The sequence below is a fragment of the Lissotriton helveticus genome, chromosome 1_2, assembly GCF_964261635.1.
Source record: "Lissotriton helveticus chromosome 1_2, aLisHel1.1, whole genome shotgun sequence".
In the NCBI taxonomy this organism is placed as follows: Eukaryota; Metazoa; Chordata; class Amphibia; order Caudata; family Salamandridae; genus Lissotriton; species Lissotriton helveticus.
This window is the reverse complement of record NC_136058.1, coordinates 2,673,796-2,698,425: the sequence shown is the minus strand read 5'-3', so window position 1 is coordinate 2,698,425 and position 24,630 is coordinate 2,673,796. Positions and strand designations below refer to the sequence as shown.

The 24,630-nt window shown below is 46.8% G+C and overlaps 1 protein-coding gene across 2 annotated transcripts in view; it reads right to left on the bottom strand.

The window, feature by feature from the left end:
* Positions 1-24,630, bottom strand: part of CLCC1 (chloride channel CLIC like 1) — a 253,171-nt gene that overhangs the window by 97,931 nt on the left and 130,610 nt on the right. For both annotated transcript variants that reach the window (XM_078668256.1, XM_078668264.1), the window contains exon 7: positions 22,514-22,607. In XM_078668256.1, the coding sequence (XP_078524382.1) occupies positions 22,514-22,607 (94 nt within the window). The remainder of the gene's footprint in view (positions 1-22,513; positions 22,608-24,630) is intronic.

The window sequence follows — 24,630 nt, the reverse complement described above, 5'->3', positions numbered from 1 at the left end:
CATGGCAAAGATGAACCACTACGACTGACTGTTCAAAGAAGTGGAAGGGGGATGGGCACCATAAAACACTCTCTTAAAACTCCTTGATCTGATAGGGTGTAGTGGAAGAAGGGATCATGTACTCCTGAGAATGAGGATCAGACTCTAAGGTAATGGCACAAACTGGTGTGGTTGATGGATGAGGAGTCTGTGGGTGCTGAAGTCTTACAGGGCTTTCAGTCTTTCTTTATTTTATGTGCATTAAGGATCTGTGCCATGCTGCTAGACCCATGGAAAAACGTATCTACTTGTAATTGTTTTTATAGTGCAAACAAGGGTTCAACAACTTAGTGGCCTCCCCCCTCAATTGTCTTCTACGCTAAACAGGAGCAAGACGAGACTACTGTGGGAGGATGTGGAGGACGAGTCTGTAACAGAATGGCCCTAATGTGACAGACACACATCTATGGACAAGACTGGCTTTACTTTGCAGTGCAACCACCTGGATTCACTAGCCTGGTACCTAACACAGAAAGCCACCTAACTGTCGTAACTTCCACCACACCTGAGTCAAAGTAGCAGAGGAAGACGTGTCCTCTGAAAAATGGCCAGGGAGGGGAGGGAGAGGGAGAGAGACAGACAGACTTGATCCAACTGTTTATCATTGTCTGAGAATTTACTGATGATTTAGTCCTCAAAGGGATTCTGCTCCTGGTCCACACCTTCCCTGGACATCGCCAACAAATGAGGCTAGAACAACGTATCAATTACAAGAGGGAAAATGCTAAGTTGCCCTGTACTTAAACCTTTTCGGAAGTTACAAGCAACTAATGCGTAGAGCAATCGAGGAAGACCTCTACTTTTGGCTCTCTGAATGAGGTGTCTGGTATTACACATTTCATTTACTACTAGTACTACTAATTGCTTTAGCATACTTATTCTTTAAAATAAGCAAGATGTCTACTGAGTGCAAAATTTGTTGGAAAACAACTGAGACGTGAACAATGGACATAAGATCTAGGCTACCATTCATGAAAGGTTACAAAGAGGTAAGTAATTCTCCTGACAAGACACAAAGTATGCATGTTAGTTGGTGCATACTGCTTGCAACACATCCTACAAGGCTAGTAACCAGACCCGTACTGAAGACAACAAGGAGAAGAAAAAACAGCTATTAAATGAAGCGATAACACAACGTGAGCTATATTTAGGGCCAGTCGAATTACGGGAATTTGCGGCATTTTCCGCATAGTTATGGATTTGCAGTATTTGCCATATATCCATTCATCTTCTGCGTAACCTACAGATTTCAACAAAAAAAATTATTTCTAACTCAAATGATCAAAATTACTGAAAATGTGACTGTTTGCAACGGTCAACTGCTTATCTTGCTGTTGGTTATTTCTGTGTTTGGTATCAAAAGAAAACAAATAATGAAGTGAAACCTTTTCCCAGATAGTGTTAACATGCCTAAATATTCCAATATATCGAGGAAATACTAACACTAAATGTGGCACATTCTCCCACATCATTTGCATTTTCTTACTGTATACATTAGTCAACCCTGCAGCATAATTTGGTCCTCCCTTGCCGCATTAATTCCAGTGTCACTGGAAATATTCTATATAAATTCTTAAAGTTACTGAGAATGCTTAATACTAATATAAGATACGTTGCTTTTCATAAACAAACAATGCTACTACTTGGACAATCTGTTTATTGCAGGTGAAGCACATGCAATCTGAACTATGCCGTCTTTACCCCCATCCTCTAACAGTAAGCCTGGACTGTTCAAGCCCTCTACATTCAGAAATGAAAGCATAAAAAGGATGCCCTGGAAATTTCAGCTCATAGAAGTATCTGCATTTCCGGGGATAGCAGTAGAACTGGTTGCAATTATTGCCTATCTGCCCTTGAGCTGTACTGATCACAGAGAAATAGCTTGTCAATTAGGCAAATGACACTAAATATGAACTATGACAAGCTGCCTACTATTCGGGCTCAATTGACACACAGGCTTGTACATAATGTTGAACACAAGCAGCATCATCATGAAATTAAATTTTACAGGCACGAAAGTACGCCCGCCTAGTCACTCCCAGGCCCAAAAGCGCTGTGCATATGAGCTTTGCATTTACAAACAAGCGTTAAGGATGAGGGAACAATATGCTGTTGTGTTCAGCCAAGATAAGCCCCTGGGGAATGTAGCCCCTTGGGTAAGTGACCTGTTTATATGGAGGTTGCATGTACACATGATGCTATATTTTTTTTCTCTTAGCATTGCCAGTCTAGCAATTTGAAATAGAATTACAGTAACAATTTAAATTCAAAATGTAAACAATTGCGCTCTCTATGCCAACAAATCTGTGTCAATACACCTGCCCGTATGTTTCCCTGCTCTCCAACTGGGTTCCCAATTGCTAAAATGTTTTTCAATGCTTGCCCTGTACAGAAATATCTTTCCAAACTCCATATAGTTAAAAAGAAACAGGTTAAAAAAGTATTGGCAATGCTACCGGTTGCTGAACCACTGGCCTTGCCAATGTTAATTTTATTTGCCCCCAAGTGCATGCACGCATCACGTGCATAAAGGACTGCTTTATTTGGAACAAGCTTATTACCCACAATGGGTTTGGTGGCAGTCCCACATTTAAGACACGGATCTACGCAACCCACGATCTATTAATCAGTCAATGCAAACGTGTTCGAGGAGTAGTAGCAGTCGCGGCTGGTGCCCGGGCAAAGTGGCGGGGGGGCGGGGGGGGGGGGGGGGGGGGGACAGAGGGCCAAAACAAAAAACAACAACAAACGTACATAAATGCCTGCCGTACCTACGCTGTAGGCACAAGCTCCCAGACTGCCCTGCGGCCAATCCTGACGCGGCTCTCACAGCATGAGAGCAGCATCAGGATTGGCCTGAGCGCTCTCAATTTACTCTCCCAGAGAGAATGGAGCCTGTGCCTGCTGTCTCCAACCCGGCAAGGCAGCTCGGGTTGAAGACAGCTTCAGTGTGCACGTCGGTGTGGCTGTCCTGAGACAGCCGCCAAACCCACATGTGCACTGACAACAACAGCACACCTACAACTCCACCATGTGCCTGTCATCTCCATGGCCCCGCCCCCTAGACTCGATACTATGGAGAAAAATAAATCAATAATAAGCATGCTTTATTATCGTTTTATTTGTCAAGTTTTGCAGCTGCTTTTGCTGGCAGGGGGGTGACGCTCATCTGCCAAAGCGGAGGAGCCGCCACTGAGTAGTAGTCTTGCCTGCTCAGCCACATCTCAATTTCAATTTGATGCTCGAGTGGGCCAAAGAAGGCAAACCTGCTATACAAAAATAGTATTTCGGCTGAATGCAGGCATTCTGTTAATGAACCGCAGACAGGTGTCTTAACTTTAGAAGACAAAATGGAAACAGTGAACAGTATTTTAATGCCTCTACCATCCCACTGCTCCCACTGTTCTACCTCACAATGCACTCTCTTATCATATCCCTGAATCATCATCAAAATGGGCAGGATCAATTGAATTGGTATTGACTGGGAAGGGCGGGGGTAGTAACAGTTGGTATCATGCTGGTTCTAAATGCAATAATTAACAGGTGTCTCTTTCAACCAATTTAAAAGGACCAAATATATGGACTTTGGAAGGATGAAAGACTGGGTTTGCTTAACAGGAATTTGAAAGAGGGACATTAGGACATTGGAAATGAAAGTGTGGATTATTTTTATAGTTATTTGACACAGCACTTTTTTCTTTTCTAATATGAACCATTCAAGAGTATTAGTGCATAGTCCAATCTTTACAACCCTCTAGGTCTGCAAGTGTCCTCTTTCCACGAGGCCTCTCGTCCAACCCTGGCACTGATAGCTCTGCCTAAGCAACCTCCTCACAGGAATTACTTCAAAGTGGGAGGCTTACTCTGGCTAGGAGGAGCCCAAAACCAGAGAGGCCCACTGGGAGAAAAAGATTCGCCATTAACATAAATCTTAATTCTTTTGTGTAGAGAAAGCATCCAGTTTAAGCAACAGGCCCTAGGCTTTTTTTCTGCAGTTTAATATAGCGCAAACTCAACCCGAAGGTATCAGAGTGCTTCACATGAGGACCAGTTGCTTTACAGAGGGACACATTCATTTTTAGGCAGGCGGAGAATAAGTGATTTGCCCAGAATCACAGGATGTGACAGCCTCCCCGCCAGACTCGAACCTGGTTCCCCAGCCTCAAAGTCTGCCGCTCTTGAAATCTACCACGTTTCCTTCGGCTGTATGAGGTACTGGTGATTTCTGAGCAAACAAATGTAGTAGGGCAGTGTGCTTTGGGTGGGTGTCATAATCCAATCATGAAGGCTTTGTGTGATGTGGAACCTTTCAGACAACATGCTGCTTGAATGCTGTGTGCCCAATACCCCTTCATGCCTCGTCCCGGACATTACAAAATTTGGTGATGTCACTTCACGACAGAAACACCAACAGGACGATCTTTGAAGGCTAGCCCCACCTACTCAGCATGGGTGCCATGAAGGCTGCTCGCCCTCCCAGCTCCTTCTGCTTTTAGTTGGAGCCTGGGCAGCATGCGCTGCTCTGCGGGGCATGCTGTATTGAGGCATGGAATAAAAGCTCTGCCTATTTCCCGCCCATCTTTTCAATTGGCTCCGGTTACAGTCCTTTCAAAATTGTTGCTTTTCATTCGTGAATAGGCTTACTAGTCTCTCCTTGGTACTGCATTGTCTGCATTTGTAACCTCCCATAAGGACTGGACTTTCTACATGTGGTCTTACATGGTCTGGTTTTATCTAGTCCTAATCTGGAAAAAAAGGAAAACCTTGTTCTTCAGAAAATGCTTAGGTCATTTGTCAGTATTGGGTAGGCTCTACTAGGTTCTAAGCTGGAATCCAGCGTGAGGACACTCGAATGGAGTAACCAGGCGCTTTATAAATTCATATCATAACATGTGCATTGCAACTACCTCTCCCAGCCTCACCACTCTGGCGATGTAACCATTGCCGCTCCTGCCTGTGTCTGCAACAGATTGCAAACCCTTGACATCTAATGGGTGTACCTTACCCTTCTTTTGACCCCGTAACTGTACCTTGGCGTAAGAGATGCATCTTGTAACTGACTTACAACTGCCAAATAACCAAACAGCATACCAACCGCAGGAGTGATTCAGAGCAGTGCATGTCCAAAAGCACACCCTTTCTAGCAAACATGAAGATCTATTACCCCTTTGCTGCGGCGGCTATTCCGCCGCAGCGCTAAGGGGGCGGGGCAACGGCGCGGCGGTCCCGTGCTCGTGACGGAACCGCTCCGTCTCGGCATGCGGGTGAGCTGTGCTTTTGACGGAACGGTTCCGTCACCAGCACAGCCCACCCGAGGCTCGTGACGGAACGGTTCCGTCACGAGCATGGGAGGGGTTAAAGAAAATGGAATCTAAAGATGCAAAAACGCCTGTTTCCGAAAATCAAAGGTCAGAAAACAAGCCGCATCTTGGCAACAAGAAATTATTTTAAAGAAAAGAAAAGTTGAATGTACAGATGGTGAAACCAAAAAGCCACACTGGCCAGGACACATACAAGAACAGGAAGACAGCCATAAAAAAGAAACAGGTAGTTGAAATATACAAGTAAGCCATCAAATCATGAACAAAAGGCTGGGCCTAATCCCACTCTCAAGTATGTGTTATGTATTAGAAGCAATAGGTCTGCTTACACACAGCAAAAGCTGTGTTGCAGTAGAGACCTACAAACTACAGAGGATTCAGAACAAGTCAGCTTGGCTTTGCCTCAACCTGAAACCTGTGAAAGTCTTACCACACCACAGCAGCTCTGGAGCTACTCCACTAGTGGTAAAAAGGACAAAAGATGGATCCAAACACAGAGTACACTCTGGAATGATAAGGGCCCTGCTTTAAAAAAGGCTGTTCAAAGAATCTCTTACTCAATACCATCCTGCTTCCAGGACCTTCATCCACTCAGTCAGGAAGGCTAAACATCTGCTACATCCATATAGTTCTGCACATAGTATGGAAGTAACGAATAGTTTTCTTACCTGTCGGTGTAGTTTTGCAGCTTGAAGATCTTTCTGGATTCACTATGCTGTGCATTATTCCGCAGTCTTGTGGTTGGGTCCGGATTCGTAGTCTTTTTTTTTTTTCTTTTTCATAGCCCAGGTGGGCGTCGGCGTCACACCTCCTTGGGTGCATTTCCGGTGACGTCGGCATGCTTCCTGCGGAAGCTCCCACTCTTGGGCGCCATCTTCGGGTTCTTTTTTTCCGTGTTTCTTTCGTTTCCGAAGTAATGGCAATGTTCTATTTAGGTGATATTTTACCACTTTGTACTTATAAGTCCTTTTTTTTTTTAAACCTTTTTTTTTTTGTATATCCACCTCTTCTCTCTCCAGCCTCATCTTTCTGGCGGAGGTGGGTGGGTTCGCTAGTGAATCCAGAAAGATCTTCAAGCTGCAAAACTACACCGACAGGTAAGAAAACTATTCGTTTTGCAGCGTGAATCTTTCTGGATTCACTATGCTGTGCATAGATTTTGTAGCGGTTTCTCATCTCTGTGGCGGCTGGGTGGAAGATGAGCGTTGGTTATTGAATATGTGCTGGAGCACCTTTTGTCCGACTTGTGCTTCCTTGTTCATCTGTATATCCACACCGTAGTGCTTCTTGAACGTGTGCACCGAAGCCCATGTTGCCGCCAGGCATATGTCCTGTATGGGTGTGTTAGCCAGGAAAGCTATTGTAGCACCCTTTTTCCTAGTGGAGTGGGCACGTGTCCCCTCTGCTAGCTCTTGTCCTGCACGTTTGTGGCAGAGTTGAATTGTCTGTGCGATCCATCGTGCAATAGTCTTTTTGGTTACTGCCTTTCCCATGAAACTGTAGGCGAATGACACAAAGAACTGTTTTGTTTTCCTGTGTCCCTTCGTCATCTCAATGTAGTGCATGACTGCCCTTCTGGCGTCCAGGGTGTGCAGAGCTCGCTCTGCGCTAGTTGTTGGTTTTTGGAAAAAAGTCGGTATCTGTATAAACTGGTTCATGTGGAATTTGGATACCACCTTCGGCATGAAGTGTGGGTCAGTCCTCATCACAACCCTATCATTGTGTATTTGTATGTAGGGTTCTTGTAGCGTCAGCGCCTGAAGCTCGCTTACTCTGCGTAAGGACGTTATTGCAACCAGGAAAGCTGTTTTCATAGTTAGCATCTTTAGGGAGGCCTTGTGAAGTGGTTCAAAGGGCTCTTTCATGAGTTCCGTTAGGACTATGTTCAAGTTCCATGCAGGTGGCGGCACCCGCTTGGGTGGTGCGATCCTTTTCGCTCCTTCTAGGAATCTCTTCACCACCTGTGAGGTGAAGAAACTCCTGCACGTTTCTCCCCTTGTGTAGGCGACTAACGCTGCCAAGTGAACTCTTAACGAGGATGAGCTAAGGTTCTTCTCCAGCAAGTGTGTCAGGTACTTTAGCACTGTGGAGTCCTTCTTCATTTTAGTGTGAAGTCTTTCTTTTCTGCACCACATTGTGAATCTTTTCCATTTCGCAACGTAGCACTTCCGAGTGCTTGGCCTCCGTGCCTCCCGAAGGACCCTCAGGGTGCTTTCTGGCAGTCTCAAATGTGCGAACTCTATGTCCTCAGGAGCCACGCTACTAGGCTCAGGCTCTCTGGCTCTGGGTGTAGCACCTCTCCGTTCTGCATGGAGAGTAGGTCTTTCCTCTTGCCGAATCTGTGGGGTGCACACTGTGTCATCCCCATGATCTGCGAGTACCATGTCTGTCTGGCCCACTGTGGCGCGACCAGTATCAGGGTCATGTTGCTCGCTCTGCACTTGCTCAGCACTCTGTGCATCTGTGGTATCGGGGGAAAGGCGTAAGCAAATGTCCCGGACCAATCTATCCATAGGGCATTCCCCAGTGACCCCTCCTCGGGCTGTCTGGATGCGAAGTTTCGGCATTTTGCATTCCGGCGTGTGGCAAACAGGTCCACTGATGGTGTTCCCCATCTCAGTGGCGTAACGAAACCTGAGGGGGCCCCCCTGCAAAGTACATGGAGGGGGCCCACTGACCCACCGCCCACCACTTTGCCCGACCACCCAAAACTCTGGTACATTTTGAATTGACACCTCCAACATTTAATGAAATGCCTCTATAGGGTCTGCTGGCCGGCCCCAGCTCCCAGCTCATAACTTCTTTGTTGGCTGGCGCATCTAGGGTTTTCTGACTGCCACCGGAGCTGGGTTAATAGAACTCATCATATTGTACCCACCACCGCTCTGTCGCAGTCGAAGACCAAGTCTAAGTTATAGTCAGAGGGCTCGTTATACAGTCCATCGTACAGCTGTTGTGGGAAAACAAAGGATATCTCCGACTAGAACACCATAGGACCACACTGTGTCACTCTCTAGCCATATGCAACTGCAAGATCGAAATGTACTTACAGTAGAACGTAGCAATTTTTAGGCAGAAGGTGGGGCCTAGCACTCATTTAATTGATATGCTTTAGCGATCTGCAGTCATGCTAGGCGAATCCTGGTCCTCCTATGCAAGGCCTTCAAGCAATTAAGGTCTCGAACAATCCACATGAAAAAACTGGGCACGGAACAGTCCACAAGAAAGAGCAAATGCAAGGCAGCCCATATTGGGGGTACTCCCCTGAAGTTTAGAAATAACAGTACCCCCCCCCCCTCCCCAACCCCCCCAAATTAAAAAATGGAACAGGCAAAAATATTAGTTGAATAGGAAACAAGCATTTGCAATGCAATAGGTATCGCAATTGGGAGATTTTGAGCTATTGGCATTGTAAATGACAATGCCTTTTATTTATGTGTTTAAAAAACCTGCAATAATAAAAGGCATTGTCATTTACAATACCAATAGGTCAAAGTTTTTAAATTGTGCGACCTATTGCACTGCAAATGCTTGTTATGAGAGTAACAAAGGAGTGGAAGGAGTATGTGATTGTAACCCAGTCTTGAATGACAATCTGTGTAGGGGCAACTGAAAGGAATCCACACTCAACATTCCCTGTAAAAGGGGCCATAAAGCTCTGTTTGTAGGCAAGAAGCATTATTCACTCATTAGAACTGCTCATTTTCATTCCATTCATGTTTCTATGTCATATAGCGTTAATCAGTTAAAAGTGTTTATTTATTGCCCATTTCATTCTGTTTTTCAAGTTTCTTTGTTAATGTATGTTTTTCCATAGAGGTTCGTGATGTGCCTTTTTCCCAACCAACATGTGATTTACCCTATCATGGAATGGAGGTTCAAGGCTTTCTCAAGGCTTAAGGTTGGCATAGCTTTAAAATATCAATACAACAGACACTCATGTAAAGCAACCACACAAATCTGCCCTTTTTGCAACATCAACATTTGAAAAAGAAAATGTGCCTATATAATCTTTAAAACCATGGGTGCTAGTTGATGCCTAGGCGTGTTTCTTCTATATATCACCATTTACAGCAACACCATCGAAGAGTGTTTTAAATCATCATTCCGGTAATCGAAACTGAGAAGTTTGAAGGCAAGAAAATTAAAAGCAAACTGCCCTGGTTTAATATGTATTTAGCTTTTATGAAAAAAGCCTCACTGTTACAGTGAGCAAAACAAATGAGGAACAGCATGTGTGCTAAGGAAGCGATCGAAGTAGTCTAACTTTCCTTGAGGACGCCATGTGTGTCTTTGCGCTTCATTTCTTTCTCGTTCACACCGTGTGTCCCGGTAACCATGAATAACTACACGAGGAAAAAACAATGTTCTAATTTAAAGCAAGGCGGCCTGGTCCATGGCCATGCACCTCCTCCTTGAAGCCGGGACCGCCCGGGTGACGGGTCATAGCAAAACTACTTACTTCGAGTTCGGAATGGAACTGGAAATCAGACAGTCACAGGCTGAGCGTGGGCGGGCTGCCTGGTGGCTGCTTTCTTTGTCTTAGAAGGTCGGATTAGGCAGATTGGCCGAAGTTGTTCGTTCGGTTCGTTGTCTTCTGCTGTTCACTTTAAATTATGGCTATGGCTAATGGCGCCGCCACGCCCGGGCGCCCCTGATGCCACGCACACGCCCCACACGCACCTGAGTGCTGCTGCTTCCTTTTGGCCCGGCTGGCGCATGATGTTTGTGCGTGCCCTGGGGGCTGCCCCATTGCTCACCACCACTCAGCAGCAGCCAGCCCTAGTGCCCACACCCCCCACGCGCATACGCGGCGGCGGAAGTGCGGAACAGAAAGTGAAAGAATGAAAGGCCTGTCCCGCGGCCTCCCGCCATTTCATAGAATCAGGCGGCAGTGCTTAGACTAAGAATAAGATAACTTATCTTAGTCTAAGCCCGCCTGATTCTATGAAATGGCGGCGGGCCGCGGGACAGGCATTTCATTCTTTCACTTTCCGTGATTCCTTCCAGTCCGACACTCACTCACAGGGTCAGGTGACGGGGGGCCACGGCAGGGCCAGGGGGCCACCCCACCATTTCGGACTTGCTCTCGGGCCGGGGCCCCGGCCCCGGCCCCCTGCCCAGCAGCCCAGGCCATCGAAGACTCGGGCCTGGCCGGCCGGCCGGGGCCCCGCACCGCACGCACCATGATTTCGAACAGTGTCACTGTCACTGACACTGACTAGACTGACTGACTGTCACTAGTAGAGGGGGTGGCCCCGGCCGGCGGGCGGCCGCACCATTTACAAGACTCCACGGCACCCACTCCAGCCAGTCTCCCAGGGGGGGGCCCGGCGGCCCGCACAAAGTCCTGCCCGCACCATCTCAAATACTCGCAGGGGCCCCGGCCCCCTGCCGGCCGAGCCGCCGAGGCGGCAGCGCTGCGCACCATTTAAGAGCCTCACTACTGCCAGCCTACAGGCCAGCGTATTGTATTGTAATTTGTACTGCTCTGCTGAGTGAGTGACGTGAGGAGGGGCCCGGCCGGGGCCCTCAGGAGCGCGGGGCCCCCCCGCAATGCATGGTCTGCGGGGGCTTGTGTTACGCCCCTGCCCCATCTGTCGAACAGCCACCTTGTCTCTTGAGCATTGAGCTCCCACTCGTGGGATGCAGATGTCTGTCTGCTGAGCCAATCTGCTTGTATGTTGTCCTTCCCTGGTAGGTGTATGGCTAGCAGGTCTATCTTGAGAGGAACGGCCCATCTCCATATCTCCTGCGCCAGCGTTGAAAGCGGGGCTGACTGTGTGCACCCCTGCTTGTTGATGTAGAACATCGCGGTGGTGTTGTCTGGTTGTAGCAACACCTTGTGCTTGTACAGTCTTGTTTGGAAAGCTTTCAGTGCAAGGAAGATTGTCTTCAATTCTAGGTAATTGATGTGCTTTGTCGCATCTGCTGGCGTCCACAGTCCCCTCACCTTGAGCTCCTCCATGTGAGCGCCCCATCCCTTCAGGGATGCGTCTGTGGTGATGGTCACTGTTGGCGTTGGGGGCGTTAGAGGCTTTCCCCTTGTTATGTTCTCCATGGTCCACCATGTCATCTCCTTCTGCACTGCGTGCGTTACAACCACTAGATCCTCCCAACTGTCTGTAGCTTGTGACCATTGCTCCTGTAGCCATTCTTGAATGGGTCTCATGTGGAGACGTACATTCGGTACAAGGTGGATGCATGATGCCATCATCCCCATGATCTTGCTCGCAGTCCTCACTGTCCGAGCTTGTCCCTTCCGGTAGAGGCGAGTTTCCTTCACCAGCGCCCTCGCCCTCTTCTAGCTGGGGAACACCTTGCCCTGTAAGGTGTTGATCTGTGCTCCCAGGAAGATCTTCACTTGTTCCGGCTCCATTGATGATTTCTTCCAATGGATGGAGAACCCCAGGCTTATGAGCGTGCTCGTCACTGTGTGTGCGTGCTGCTTGCATTTCTGGTATGAGTTTGCTTTCACCAGCCAGTCGTCCAGGTAGGGGTATACGTGTATTCCCTGCCTTCGTAGGTGCGCTGCGACTGCTGCGAGGCACTTTGTGAAGACCCTTGGTGCTGATTTTAGCCCGAAGGCTAGTGTCGTGAACTGGTAGTGGCTTTCTCCGATGGTGAACCTGAGCATGTGCTTGTGCTTTCTGTTCATTGGGATGTGCAGGTAGGCGTCCTTGAGGTCTATCGTGACCATGAAGTCGCCGATCTGCAATTGCGGGAGCACCTCTTGCAGGGAGGTCATTTTGAATTTGTGCGTTCTTATGAATTTGTTCAGGAACCTTAGGTCCAGAATGGGTCTCATTGTCTCGTCTACTTTTGGTACCAGGAAGTACGTTGAGTATATTCCTTTGTTTCTTTCCTTGAAGACACTCTAGCTGCTTGCTTGCTAGTGGTTTTCTTTTTGGTTTTCTGCTTGTTGGCCTCCCCTCCAACTCTATGCAGTATCCGAATTGGATGATGTTGAGGATCCATTTGTCTGATGTGATTTCTCTCCATTCTTGGAGGTAAAATCGTAATCTTCCTCCCACTGGTGTTATGTGGTCGTAGATGTGTAGCTTGTCTTGACCCCTCTGTACGTGCTGCCCCCTGGGATCTTTTCTGTGGGTGGGCACACGGAGTTTTTTGAAGTCACTTAGAGGCGGGCTGCTGTCCCCCTCTTCTATTCTGTCCACGTCCATTTCCTCTCCATCGAAAGGACTGGCCTCTTTGTTGGTATTGCCAGGACTGCTTCTGCTGACCCTGCTGAGCCTGCGAGTCTGCCTGGTGCATTTGTTGGAAAGCCTGGTGTGATGTACCTGGCTGGTTTCCACCTCTCCCGCAAGGCCTCCGTGACGGGGTGCCCCTTTTGTTGCCTCTGAACTGCAATGCTCCCATGGACCTTGCTGTTTCGTTATCCTTTTTTAGTTGGCTGAGCTTCTCATCAACTGTTCTTCCGAAAAGCGTGTCGCCGTTGAACGGTGTGTTCAGGATGCTGTGTTGCACCTCTGGTTTGAAACCTGAAAACCTGAGCCAGGCGTGTCTTCATTCAGTGACACCCATCATCATGAGCCTGCTGGAGGTGTCTGCTCCATCCAGGGCCGTCTTAAGGCAAGAATTTCGCGGCGTTCCGTTCAATCCTTCTGCCCAGATCCATCCTCTTGCTCTCCTTATCCGGTGGTGGTCCAGAAGTAGTGGGTACGTTAGCCCTCTTCCTTGCTGTGGCCGTGATAATGGAGTCTGCAGAGACCGTTCCCTGAATGTAGGATGGGTCTTTTGAGGAATGTTTGTATTTCTTCTCTGTTCTGGGAGTTACTGCCTTGCATGTTGCGGGCTCCCTGAATGCTTCCTTCCCTTGAGCCAAGACGCTGTCGAGCATTGGCAGGTACTGGCTCCTTGTTTGTGTGGGGAGCAATGTCTCTAGAAGGAAGTCTGCTTTCTGCTTCTCTTCATCGAGCTTGAGTTTGAATGCCGCTGCGGCAGACCTTATCACCGAGTTGTAGGCCCCGATGTTGTCCGGCGGCGAGGGCCTCGAGGGATATGTGTCGACCGCCTCCTCCGGGCTGTCGGGGTTCGACATCTTGGTAATCCACCTCCTGTAAGTCAGAGGGGGCCGACTCTGCGTCCGTCCTGCTGTCCTCTTCCTCCCCATAGTTGTAACTATCGTAGGGATTCTCGTCTTCTTCCTGGTCGTCGACCACCTCGACGTCTGGGTCCTGTTCCTCGGCGACCTCGTCTTCCTCCTCGACCACCTCCACCACTGGTGGCTTGGTCTTGTGTGGGAACGTTAAGGTTTTCATCTTTGCGTCGAATTCTTTCTTCCGCTGCAAGATGTTTTCCATTTCGGCCTCGAGGCGCCTTCTCTTTTTCTCCATCTCGGCCGCGTGTTCCGCGTCGGATGGTTCGGCCGCTCTTTTCAGCGGTTGGCTCGGCGCCGTGCTTTTCGGAGCCGAAGTTTTCGACGTCGAACCGGATTTTGTCTCTCTGGTCGGCGTCGGTAGTTTAGGGTCCTTCTCCCTCGGCGTCGATCGATCCTTTTCGGGGGACGATTTTCGACGACTTCTGCTGTTCAACAGCTCTCGGCGCCGGGGACTCCTTCTCAGAGGATCCGCTGGGCCTGTGAGTACTCGCGGACGCCAGGTGTTTTGGCGTCGGCGCTTTCGGGGCCTTGCCCTCGTTTTTTCGAGACTCAGAGTCTCTCGGGTTCTTGGGGGCCGGAGAGTCTCCTACCTTATCAGAAGTCTTCGTGTAATCGGTCTCTACGACCGTGTAGCTGTCGTCCTCTGCGGCAGCGTTGTCCTCTTCCTCGGAAGACATCCCCAGATCGTAGAGGGACGGAGTTGGGGCCTTCCCCTGCAGGGTGGCGTGCGCTACCCTCTGTCTCTCTCTCACACGAAGGGTCTTCGGGGCGAAGGCGGAGCAGGCGTTGCAGTCCTCGCTTTCGTGATTTTCCGGTAGACAAAGGTTGCATACCGGGTGCTGGTCCTTCTGCGCGTACTTGTGGTGGCAGTTACGGCAGAACTTGAACGGCGTATTGTCTATCATCGAGCGCTCAGGGCCTCCCTGGTCGCGTGTTCGTCGACGTTCGTCGAAGATCTCGATGAATTCTCCTTCTCCTTTGCTGACTCCTCGTCGATGAAGTCTCCTGGAGTCTTCAGATGCCTTTTCTTTGCAATTTCTGTATTTTTCTTTCTTCTTTCTCCAAAAATGTCTGGAGCCCAAACGGGAACGATCCAGACCCGACCGCGGAAAAAAAGAATCTAATGATGTCGCCCAAGAGTGGGAGCTTCCGCAGGAAGCATGCCGACGTCACCGGAAATGCACCCAAGGAGGTGTGACGCCGACGCCCACCTGGACTACGAAAAAAAAAATAAAAAAACAAAGAAAAGACTACGAATCCGGACCCAACCACAAGACCGCGGAATAATGCACAGCATAGTGAATCCAGAAAGATTCACGCTGCAAAACTATATCTGCTTCTTAAGACACAAAGATATCACTCTATACCTTGGAGTACTTCTACCACGTAAGAAAGTTGTGCAAAAAATGAGGAACATGTATCAACAAACATGGCAACTACACTGGCCATCCAAGAACTAGTGCTTGACCTTTGAATACGTCTGATGTACAAGCAAGGTACGTGACGGTAAACTTCTTTTTGATAACCAACTTTATTGGCATTTTTAGAAATAACACCATAGACAGCACCATTTTGACATATTAGGTATTTTAATACAGTTACAAGTGATCTCCCCATTCTGGTCGCGTGAGGTATCAGTCCACCCGTGCAATGGACAATCAAACCAACGGTCCCAACCATTTGCCCCAAATACGTGCTTTAGCTGGGCACCCTCTCTCCTCGTAGACAGCTTTTTCTTGGGTGGCGCACCAATCTCTGACTCAACTATATTCAGTTTTTGATATGATGAGGACAGGTCCCCTATTTCAGTAATGGAGGGAGTAGGATACTTGCATCAGGGTTGGTAGGGCTTCCATCAATTGTTCGAGTGCTATTTTGCATGTTCACATCGGTAGTTACGTTATGCAGATTTGTAGAGTGCACTATCTCCCGGAAGGGTATCCAGGCGCTGTGGAGGTGTGAGCCTAGACCCACTAGGGCCTAGTAGTACTAGTTGGCCTGCTCAAACGCCAGCTCTTCAGCTTCTGGAGGAATTGAAGTAAGGAGGAGCCTTTTATGTGTAGGAGCAGGTTGTTCCATATGTCAGGAGCGATGTAGGAGAAGACTCGTTAGCCAGACCTGTTTTTCTGTATGAGTGGGATTTGTGCAAGTAAACGTTAGGAGAAGCGGAGGTCTTTAACCACGCATTGGCTTGGTGTTTCGTATGGAATAACTGACAGCGTGTTTCACAGGGCTCCAGTTTGATGCTGTCAAATTGAGTCTGGTATGAATCTTCATCAAATCCAAACTTCTCCAGAATCACGTTTTGCTGTCTGCATATGGAATATTACCCTCCAGATTTGCTGTCTGATTTGTGGCCTGTATTTCACCAGTCAACAGGGGTGCAATGTACTTTCCCCAGCATTCCAGGTACCAGGTCGCATTTCCAGCAACTATCTTCAACAACAAAAATTGCTCCAGAACTTCACTCAGACTATGTTTCTGTAGAAATAAAGATTGAATATGGGGTTGAACACGAGATGATGAGATCACATCAGCAAGCTATTTGATAGTCCCTTGAAGTCTCTCTTGAGCAGCTACTTGACTGGCCTCTTGGAGCTGCATCTTCTGTTGGAATTCTTGCCTCTCAATTTATGCTTGTTACTGTACCACTCCAACCAAGAACCACACTTAGGCAAATCAGGCTTGGCCCTGCTCCAATAGGAACAGTGTGACCCAAACAGCCAAGCCAGTTCCCCTCTAAATGGAAAACAGGCAATCCAGGACTAGACTGTGAGGTGCAACTTGATTCTTGCAGGGTGCTTAGGTCATACGCACTACACTTAGGGGCAGATGTACGACCGTTTTGCGCGGTCGCAAACGGAATTTGGCCTGTTTGCAACCGTAAAATCGGTCAGTCCCATGTACAAACCAGATTTGGTTTGCGACTCGCTATTAGGAAGAGTCGTGCCAGGGCTTCCCTTCCTAATAGTGAGTCTCACACCAATGTATAATTGTTTTGCGACCGCATTTGCGGTCGCAAAACATTCACAGTTTACCACCCTTTTCAAAAGGTTTGTAAGCAACTCGCAAACGGGAAGGGTCCCCATGGGACCCCTTCCCTTTTGTGAATGGGTTCCAAAAAATGTTTTAAGAGCAGGCAGTGGTCCCAGGGACCACTGCCTGCCCGTAAAAAATAAAACAGAAAAGTTTAATTTTTCTTTTTTTAAATGCAGCCCGTTTTCCTTTAAGGAAAACGGCAGCATTTAATAAAAAAAAATGCGTTATTTAAAAAGCAGTCACAGACATGGTGGTCTGAAGACCCCAGCAGGCCATCATCCCTGTGAGTGCTAGACATTTCCAATAGGGACTCAAATTGCGCTTGTCTCATGAATATTGATGAGGCATGCAGTTTGCGACCCCATTGGGAATTGCATTTTGCGAGTCGCAAATTGCGAGTAGCAATTTGAAGCAATTTGCGATTCACAAAATGCAAGCTTCGTACATCTGCCCCTAAGAGCATAGCACTGAGGAAAACATGAAGTTTATGGATAGGATGCTTAAATTAATCTTATAGTTTCTTTTTTGCCCACTGTGCCACTCCAGGGAAAACCATGCTTATGTAAATCAGGCTTGGTCCTGCTCAAACAGGTCCGGTCCAGTCAAAACTACCAGGCCAGGTTCCCTCTGAATGGGAATGAGCACTCCTAGACCAGGTTGCGCCTTCTGGCCCATCACTGCGGTACAGCTTGATTCATGTACACAGTAACCATCATATACACAGTGACCATAGGACCCATGTCTGGACATAACCATCGCAATGATGGAATGACTGGAATGGAGCCCCAGTTAATTACCAGTGGCTGAAAGTACAGCATTTACTCCGCTATTTTGTGTTTCAAAGTAGTAATTCTAGCATTATTTCTCAAAGTAACACCCATACAACATAAGTGTCGCAATTTACGCAGTTGTTTTGCATAATCATTTTTTTCTAGTTGAAGTAAAGGAAAGCGGTGTACAGAGGATATATAGTCAGTGCCGCACAGAAGGGCTGTGTGTGCACAGGTTGCCTGCATTAACTTTCAAATTTGTAAAATAATCTCTTACAATCCTTTTGTTAAGCAAACATCTCATTTAGAGGACTGAGTTATTGCTAACTTTGACTGGTACTCCGGTTACAACACATTTTACTGTTACCATAGGTTTCATCAGTACAGTAAATTTAGATTTTTTTAGTGCAGTATAAATAGGCTACTTTGAAGGCATTTAATTATCTGGAAACTTTGATATCTGATTCATAGGTTTCTCAACTTGAGCTCAAAAAAGGATTTCAATGGGGCGTGGCTTGGTGCTCAGCAAAAAGGCCGCACGGTAGTGTTGCTCTGCCGGCCGCCGTTCATTATTCTGCAATTATCCTGACACCGCTGGGCCAACCGCCACAATCAATAGTGGGACGCTGCTGCTGACATTGTGCTCGACCGCTGGGTGTGCGTTGCGCCGCGGCGGGCGCCCGAGGACGAGATCGCGAGTGTGGAGCGGGCCCCGGCCTTTGTGAAATGGCGGCGGACTGAAAGAGTGAGACCCTATACCCTATAGCTGCCCGAGAACACGTTGCTGTTGTGCACGGTGCAGACCGGAAAATAGCGGGAACCGCCCGGCTCACTGTGGTGCCTTGCGCTTGACTCTGCTGCTGTGGGGGGCCGAGCTATCGCCCGCCGAAGGTGAGCGGAGCTGGTGTGGGATGCGCCAGGCGGCTGGAGCTACGCAAGCGGCCGGCGCCAACTTGAGGAGAGGGTCATGAGTGGGCCGCGCAGACGGAAACGGGCCGCTACCGCGATCCTCCCTGCATTATTGGATTGGCGCCTTCTTCCCCCTGCGGCTGCCGACGTTTGATTCTCACCTGCAAGATAACAGTGACCAGACTGGCTGCCCTGATCTGGCTTGACCGCGGGGGTGTGCACTGCTAGAGGGGATAGCGTGTGGAGTTGCTGTTCGCCACCATTGCAGGCGGACTGGCTGGCTGCGAACACTTGTGCTGCGTGGCCTTATTGTGGAGGCCCACAATCCATCAACGCCGGCTGACTCCTCATCGTGTAGCTTGGTACATATTCCCCCCTCTGCAAGCTGCTTGATGCCAGCCAGTTTCGGGGGGCTCTGTAACCTAATTGGGCAACTGGCTGTGTGACCTACAGTACCGTGGGAATTTACCTGGGCTGGAAGACATGTGTGGACACTGGGAGATTAAGCCCCGAGTTGTGGAGTGCTGGTACTTCTACCTGCTCGTCGCGCCGCTGGCCATGGGGGTCTGGAGCTGTGGGTGAACTGTGTGAGGAGCAGCTAACTCAGTTTCACACGACCTGGGCTTCATAACCGGACCATCGGCGGCGCACCACCTAATTGTAGACGTCGCATCTAGGGCTGTGGAGACGCACAACTTGGGTAAACCGGAAAAGAATCAACCGCGCCAAACTTTTGAATTACGTAAGGGTCGTAAACCTGCACACAATGCGGCCTCAGACTCGGAATCAGAGGCGACATCGCAGGGGCCCACTGCATTGGAGAAGTCATTTGCTGCCATCCAGGCCAGTCTCTAGGCCATAGATGGGAAAATTGAGGCCCTTCTCAGCAGAATTGGACAAACAGGTAGCCCGAATAGGAGAGGCGGAACAGCGCATCTCTGATGCGGAGGATGGCCTACAGCAAGTAGCTGCGAAAACATCGGATATCACAAAGCTCCACAAAGCTCCTTGTGGTTATACAAGCCAAGAATGAAGACATTGAAGCGAGGTCCAGGCGCAACAACATTCGCGTCTTCGGCCTTTCAGAATCTACCAACTTGGAACGTCTGGAGGACTATATGGAGCGGATGCTTCGGGAGATCTGCCGAGCCGACAAACTGTCGCCCCTGTTCGCTGTGGAGAGGGAGAAACAAGATTCCCTTGACCCAACAATCAATCCTCCCTACATGAAATAAATATACATAAAATCAGTAAAAACATTTTACTGATTTTATGTATATTTATTTCATGTAGGGAGGAAATTACCATATTATGCAGAGACAGATTTAATTATTGTCTTGATAATGATGGTGCAACAAGTGGAAAGCCATCGAAACGCGTCGACGCTACTAGGAGTACAATCTAAAGGATTGACACTATTGTGTTAAATACAGATTGAATCATTGTATGAAGCATACTGTTTTGAATCAGATTGGATGTACATTGGTATTTGACAATTGTTATGTCTCACACTGTTTTGTCTGTCTAAATTACGCAGGTCATAATTGTTATGTGTTTTTTTCATTACCCTACTGAAAAAAGATAAGCCTCCATCACGGTGCGACTCATATCACCCATTATCTCTGATAAATTTGGATGCGAAGATACTGGTGAGGATTTTAGCTACTAAATTGCAGCCTCTGATGCCACTACTCGTTTTACCGGATCAATCCGGTTTCATTCCGGAGCGGTCCACCTCCTTTAATCTACGCACGATATTTGCCATGTTCCATGTGCTCAATCCTAATTAGCCGGCTGTGGCTGTCCTCTATGATTCGATAGGGTGGAAGTACATGGTGTATATTCTTAATAGGATGGGATTTCCTCATGTATTTGTTCGATGGATTCAAGTCCTCTATACTGACGTCTCCGCGATGGTTAGGGTGGGTGGACTCACGTCAGAGACATTCAACATAGAACGTGGTACTAGGCAGGGCTGTTCCCTGTGCCCCTTCCTTTTTGCCATTGTTCTGGAACCGTTGGCATGCAAAATCCGGCAAACACCTTGGGCGGCCGCGTTGAACTTTCATATTCGGCCGGTTGGAATTTCCCTATATGCGGACGACATGGTCCTTTATGTCCGAGAGCCACCTTGCTTTTTATCGTCAGTCTTGCGAGAATACATCAAATTTGGTCTCTTCTCTGGTCTGCAAATAAACTGGTTCTTATCCTCCTGACGCCTGTTACAGTCTCGCCCCAGGTGGAATATCCCCTTGTATGGTCGGAAGAACCAGTCAAATATTTAGGGTCTGGCTACATCGGGACCCGAGTTCGTCGTCAGGGAGAACTATGGCCGTGCATATACAGAGCTGGTGCAGCAGATTGACCGCTGGTGCTTGTTTGCATCTGTCCCTGGTGGACCGCAAAGTGTTGATAAAAATGATCATTCTTCCCACATTTTTATACTTGTTCTGTAATATTCCGATAAAACTGTCAAAGCATTTTTTTTAAAACAATCCAGACCCAACTGCTGAAGCTTGTGTGGGGGAACAAACAGCCGAGGATTGGTTGGCATAAGTTGACGCTAGCGTTCGAGAAAGGGAGTTTTAATGCTCCAGACCTATATGCGTACTACTTATGTGGGCAAGCTCAACACACATACTTCTGGTTCAGAGTTAACGATTTCATTCCACATGTAGCGGTGGAAGAGGGCGATGCGTATCCTGTACATTTGAAAAGCATTATTACACACACTAATAGACATTCGCCCAGAGCGGAACTAAACACGATAGACACCACTATTTCTGCATGGCAGAAGATTGGGAGATGTGCTCATAAACTTCCTTTATATGCGCCTGCACTGCCTATAGAGGGACACTCTGTTCTATCTGTGGCTGGAGAGAAGGGCCCCATCACGGCCCTCAGAGAGGCTGGTCTTACTCCCTGAGCGATTTATATGTTGTAGTGAAGTATATCGCTGGGGCTGACCGGAGCTACATACAAAATCCTACACCACTCTTTCAGTACACCTGCTACAGACTCAGAAGGGCGATGAGGGACCATTACATGTGTTTCCCTGATGAGCAGGAAGTGTTACAGGCGCTTCAGCTGATAATAGTCGCCCCATCTAGGAAGAAGCTGCTCACCAGATTATATAGGGCAGTGCAGGAGGAGACTGTTCGCGGGGTGGACAATAGTTTGGAACGTTGGAATGTGGTGCTAGACCCCCTGATTAATGACAAAATATGGGAACAAATCTGTACGCTCACAGGGCGACTGACATCCAACAGCAACTTACGCATTATACATTTGATGTTCCTCCATCAGGTATACCACACCCCTCACAGGCTTGGGCTAAGGGACTCGGACTGTTGCAGGAGGTGCGGTCAGGGCGGAGCGGACTTTCTCCATCTTGCACTACGGTGCGGGCCGGTATACCACTATTGGGAAGGGGTTCTCACTCTACTACACACCATGACTGATCTAGTGATTAACTGCACACCACTAGAGTGTCTACTGAGTTATGTGCCTGGATTGAAGGAGCCAGTGGGCAGATTTGTAAGGCTGGCTCTGGTGCTGGCAAAGAGGAGGGTGCTGTTCATGTGGGATAGTCGAATGTGCCTGAAAGTGGATATGTGGCTCAAAAACATGGTATACTGCCGGGAGAAACTAGAACTGTATGCCGAGGAGGTACCGGTGTCCTCAAGACCTTCGGACATTTGGGCCCCTCTGAGAGAATATCTAGTGGCTCAGTGTGAACAGAGCGATGGGTAATTATTGCGGGCGGGCTCCAACTAGTATCCTATTATACTCGGACATTGGATGGCAAAGGTTAGGCGTGGCTATTGTGTAGACTTGTGTGTTAAAAATTGATCTCAAGGGAGTACCTGATTGTTATTCTTATTTCTCCTTTTGATGTGTCCTTTCAATTGATATGGTTCTTATGTTCTCTTTTTTTTCCTTTTTTTTCTCTGTATTTGAAGGTATTACATTGCATTGTAACATTGAATGCTGTATATGCTATGTGATATGGAAACACTTAATAAATACATTAAAATAAAAAAGGATTTCAATAATGAACACGGAGTAGGCTGAACAAATCAATTGTAATCTTGTTACTATGAGTTTTCCCCACCTGGGACCAATAGTCAATGGTAATACAATGTAGTATCCAATGCAGCTACAGAGCATTTCAACTTGAGTTAGTAATAACTTCCAAATAATACAAAAAAGCTGGCAGTGTAAAAGAGACCAATCATAATGAAAGTCAGTTGTTAATATAAAAATGAACCTTTAATGTAACGGGAAGAAATAAACTTAAATAAACAGCTCACCTGTCAGGCTATTAGCCCAGTCCACTTTCTCACTGCATTTGCTGTCAAACTTTTCCATTTTAGCAACGTCGGCTTGACGCTGAGCAAATTCTACCTGCAAAACAATAGAAGAGAAAGATCAAAAGTAGCTCTCAAATATTGGGTCATTAAAGTTTCAGTAACAGTGAATGTGGAAATCGTGCATTAAAGAGCTACATTAGAAAAATGTGCATAATGCATCAAAAACTATAAATGAGTCACTGGTATCGACTCTTTCAGTTGAACAAACACTGTTTCAAAGCCGAGCAGCATCAGTTTCATTAATGAAATTCCAAAGGTACAAATGTGTGTGACAAGAGGGTCTGCCTTACAGACAGTTTGAAGGCAAGGCGAGATAACTTGGTAACCTTCTTCTTGGTCAAAGGTATGTGTTACTTCCCCAAAATGTAAACTAAGCTTGGGTCCACTCCACTTCTACTCAGCCTGTATGAAGCTGAACTTAAGGGTAACCACACATTTTGTCCTCCAACACTAAGCGTTGTGATCAATTGCTTGCAGGAATCCAACTCTTATACAATGGATTGGAAGCGTACATCACAAAGAACATACTAACCTCAAACCTATCAAATTCCATGGTACTTGATATTTGATAGGAGAAAGAATGCATTTAGTTATTTATTGGGCTGCATGAATTGGCTATTATGAAGGCATATCATTATTTGGGAGTTTCAATGTCTTCTTTGTTGACATGGAAGTTACAAATAGAAAGGCTATAGTTGACATTAGCATGGCATCTCATGCCTTACTGAAGCTACACAACACAGAATTAACATGTTTCCTGGTAAGGTGATTTAAAAGAAAAATGCAAAACTATGAAGCTTGTTATCTACTTTGGGACCAATAATCGGGGCATCGCACATACACAAATTAAACTTCTGTCCTACGCAGATTTCTTTGCTTACAATAGAGCCTACTGAATACTCTTCTTTAGGATCAGAAGTACTAGAAATTAACATTTCAGAGGTCTGATTTTTATTGCTCCAAAAATGGGAATTTACATAAGCATGCGTTCAAATAAGGATAGCTTTAGGGGCGGTTTTCCATACGTTTTTACTGTTAGTGGAGCGATGTGGCTTGTTTCTTGTTTACGTTACATGGCTTGCTCATCTCTCTTAGAGGATATCTGAGACCTCATTGACAGTGCATTGCTCAGACACACTTAATTGGTGGTGGGGTGTGTTGTGAGGTGGAATCTTACAAGATCTCTGCTATGACAACCAAGTTCCTTCAGAAAGCGCTACCACATTCTAACAAATTGTGATTGGATACAACATGGGCATTCCATTATGGTTCATGTTTTCAATCTGGTTTTCAGTGACAGTGCTTTTGATGATAACGACAAATTGTCTCACCTACTCAATCTTTGTTAAAGGATATGAACATATTTGGTATTTTTTTATTATGGAAGAAAATTGATAAAGGGGCAATTGAGAACTTGCAGTGACAGAAAAAGAATCCGACTGGATACACAAATTGAACATAATCACCATGGTCTTAACACAAACAGTGAACTACATTACTTTTTTAAGCAGGATTTGAATACAGTAAGGTAATATCTGGCTATTGAGTATAACTAGATTAAAAACCAATTGAAAGGCACACACAGGGAGGAATATGCAGTATAAACATTTGTTTTCATGTTAATTTGTATATACATAGATAAACATTTAAATATATGCAGTCATTTTAGACAGATGCATTGCTGACTGAATGAGGATCAACAAGTACTTTGTAGTGGTTGCAACGTGCACAATGAAAATAAGAAGAAATGAAGGTCCATACTAACAGAAATTTCTGGACATATTTAAATAAGAACAGGCTACTATTAGGATGTTTTCATATAAAAGTAACTCTGGACAGGATAAGAACTGCTTGATGCAATTATGTAGTCAAATGATTTAGTACAGCGGTAACAAGAATACCGCTAGTAGAATATCCTAGTTTTAGGTTCCATATTCTATAGTCTGAGCTGTGTATCAAGATCCTTTTGTTAAAACTCCTGCTTATTTTTTTAAACACATTTCTATTTAATCTACAATAATCACATTAGCTCATCTTATAGATGGCTCTATTTATGA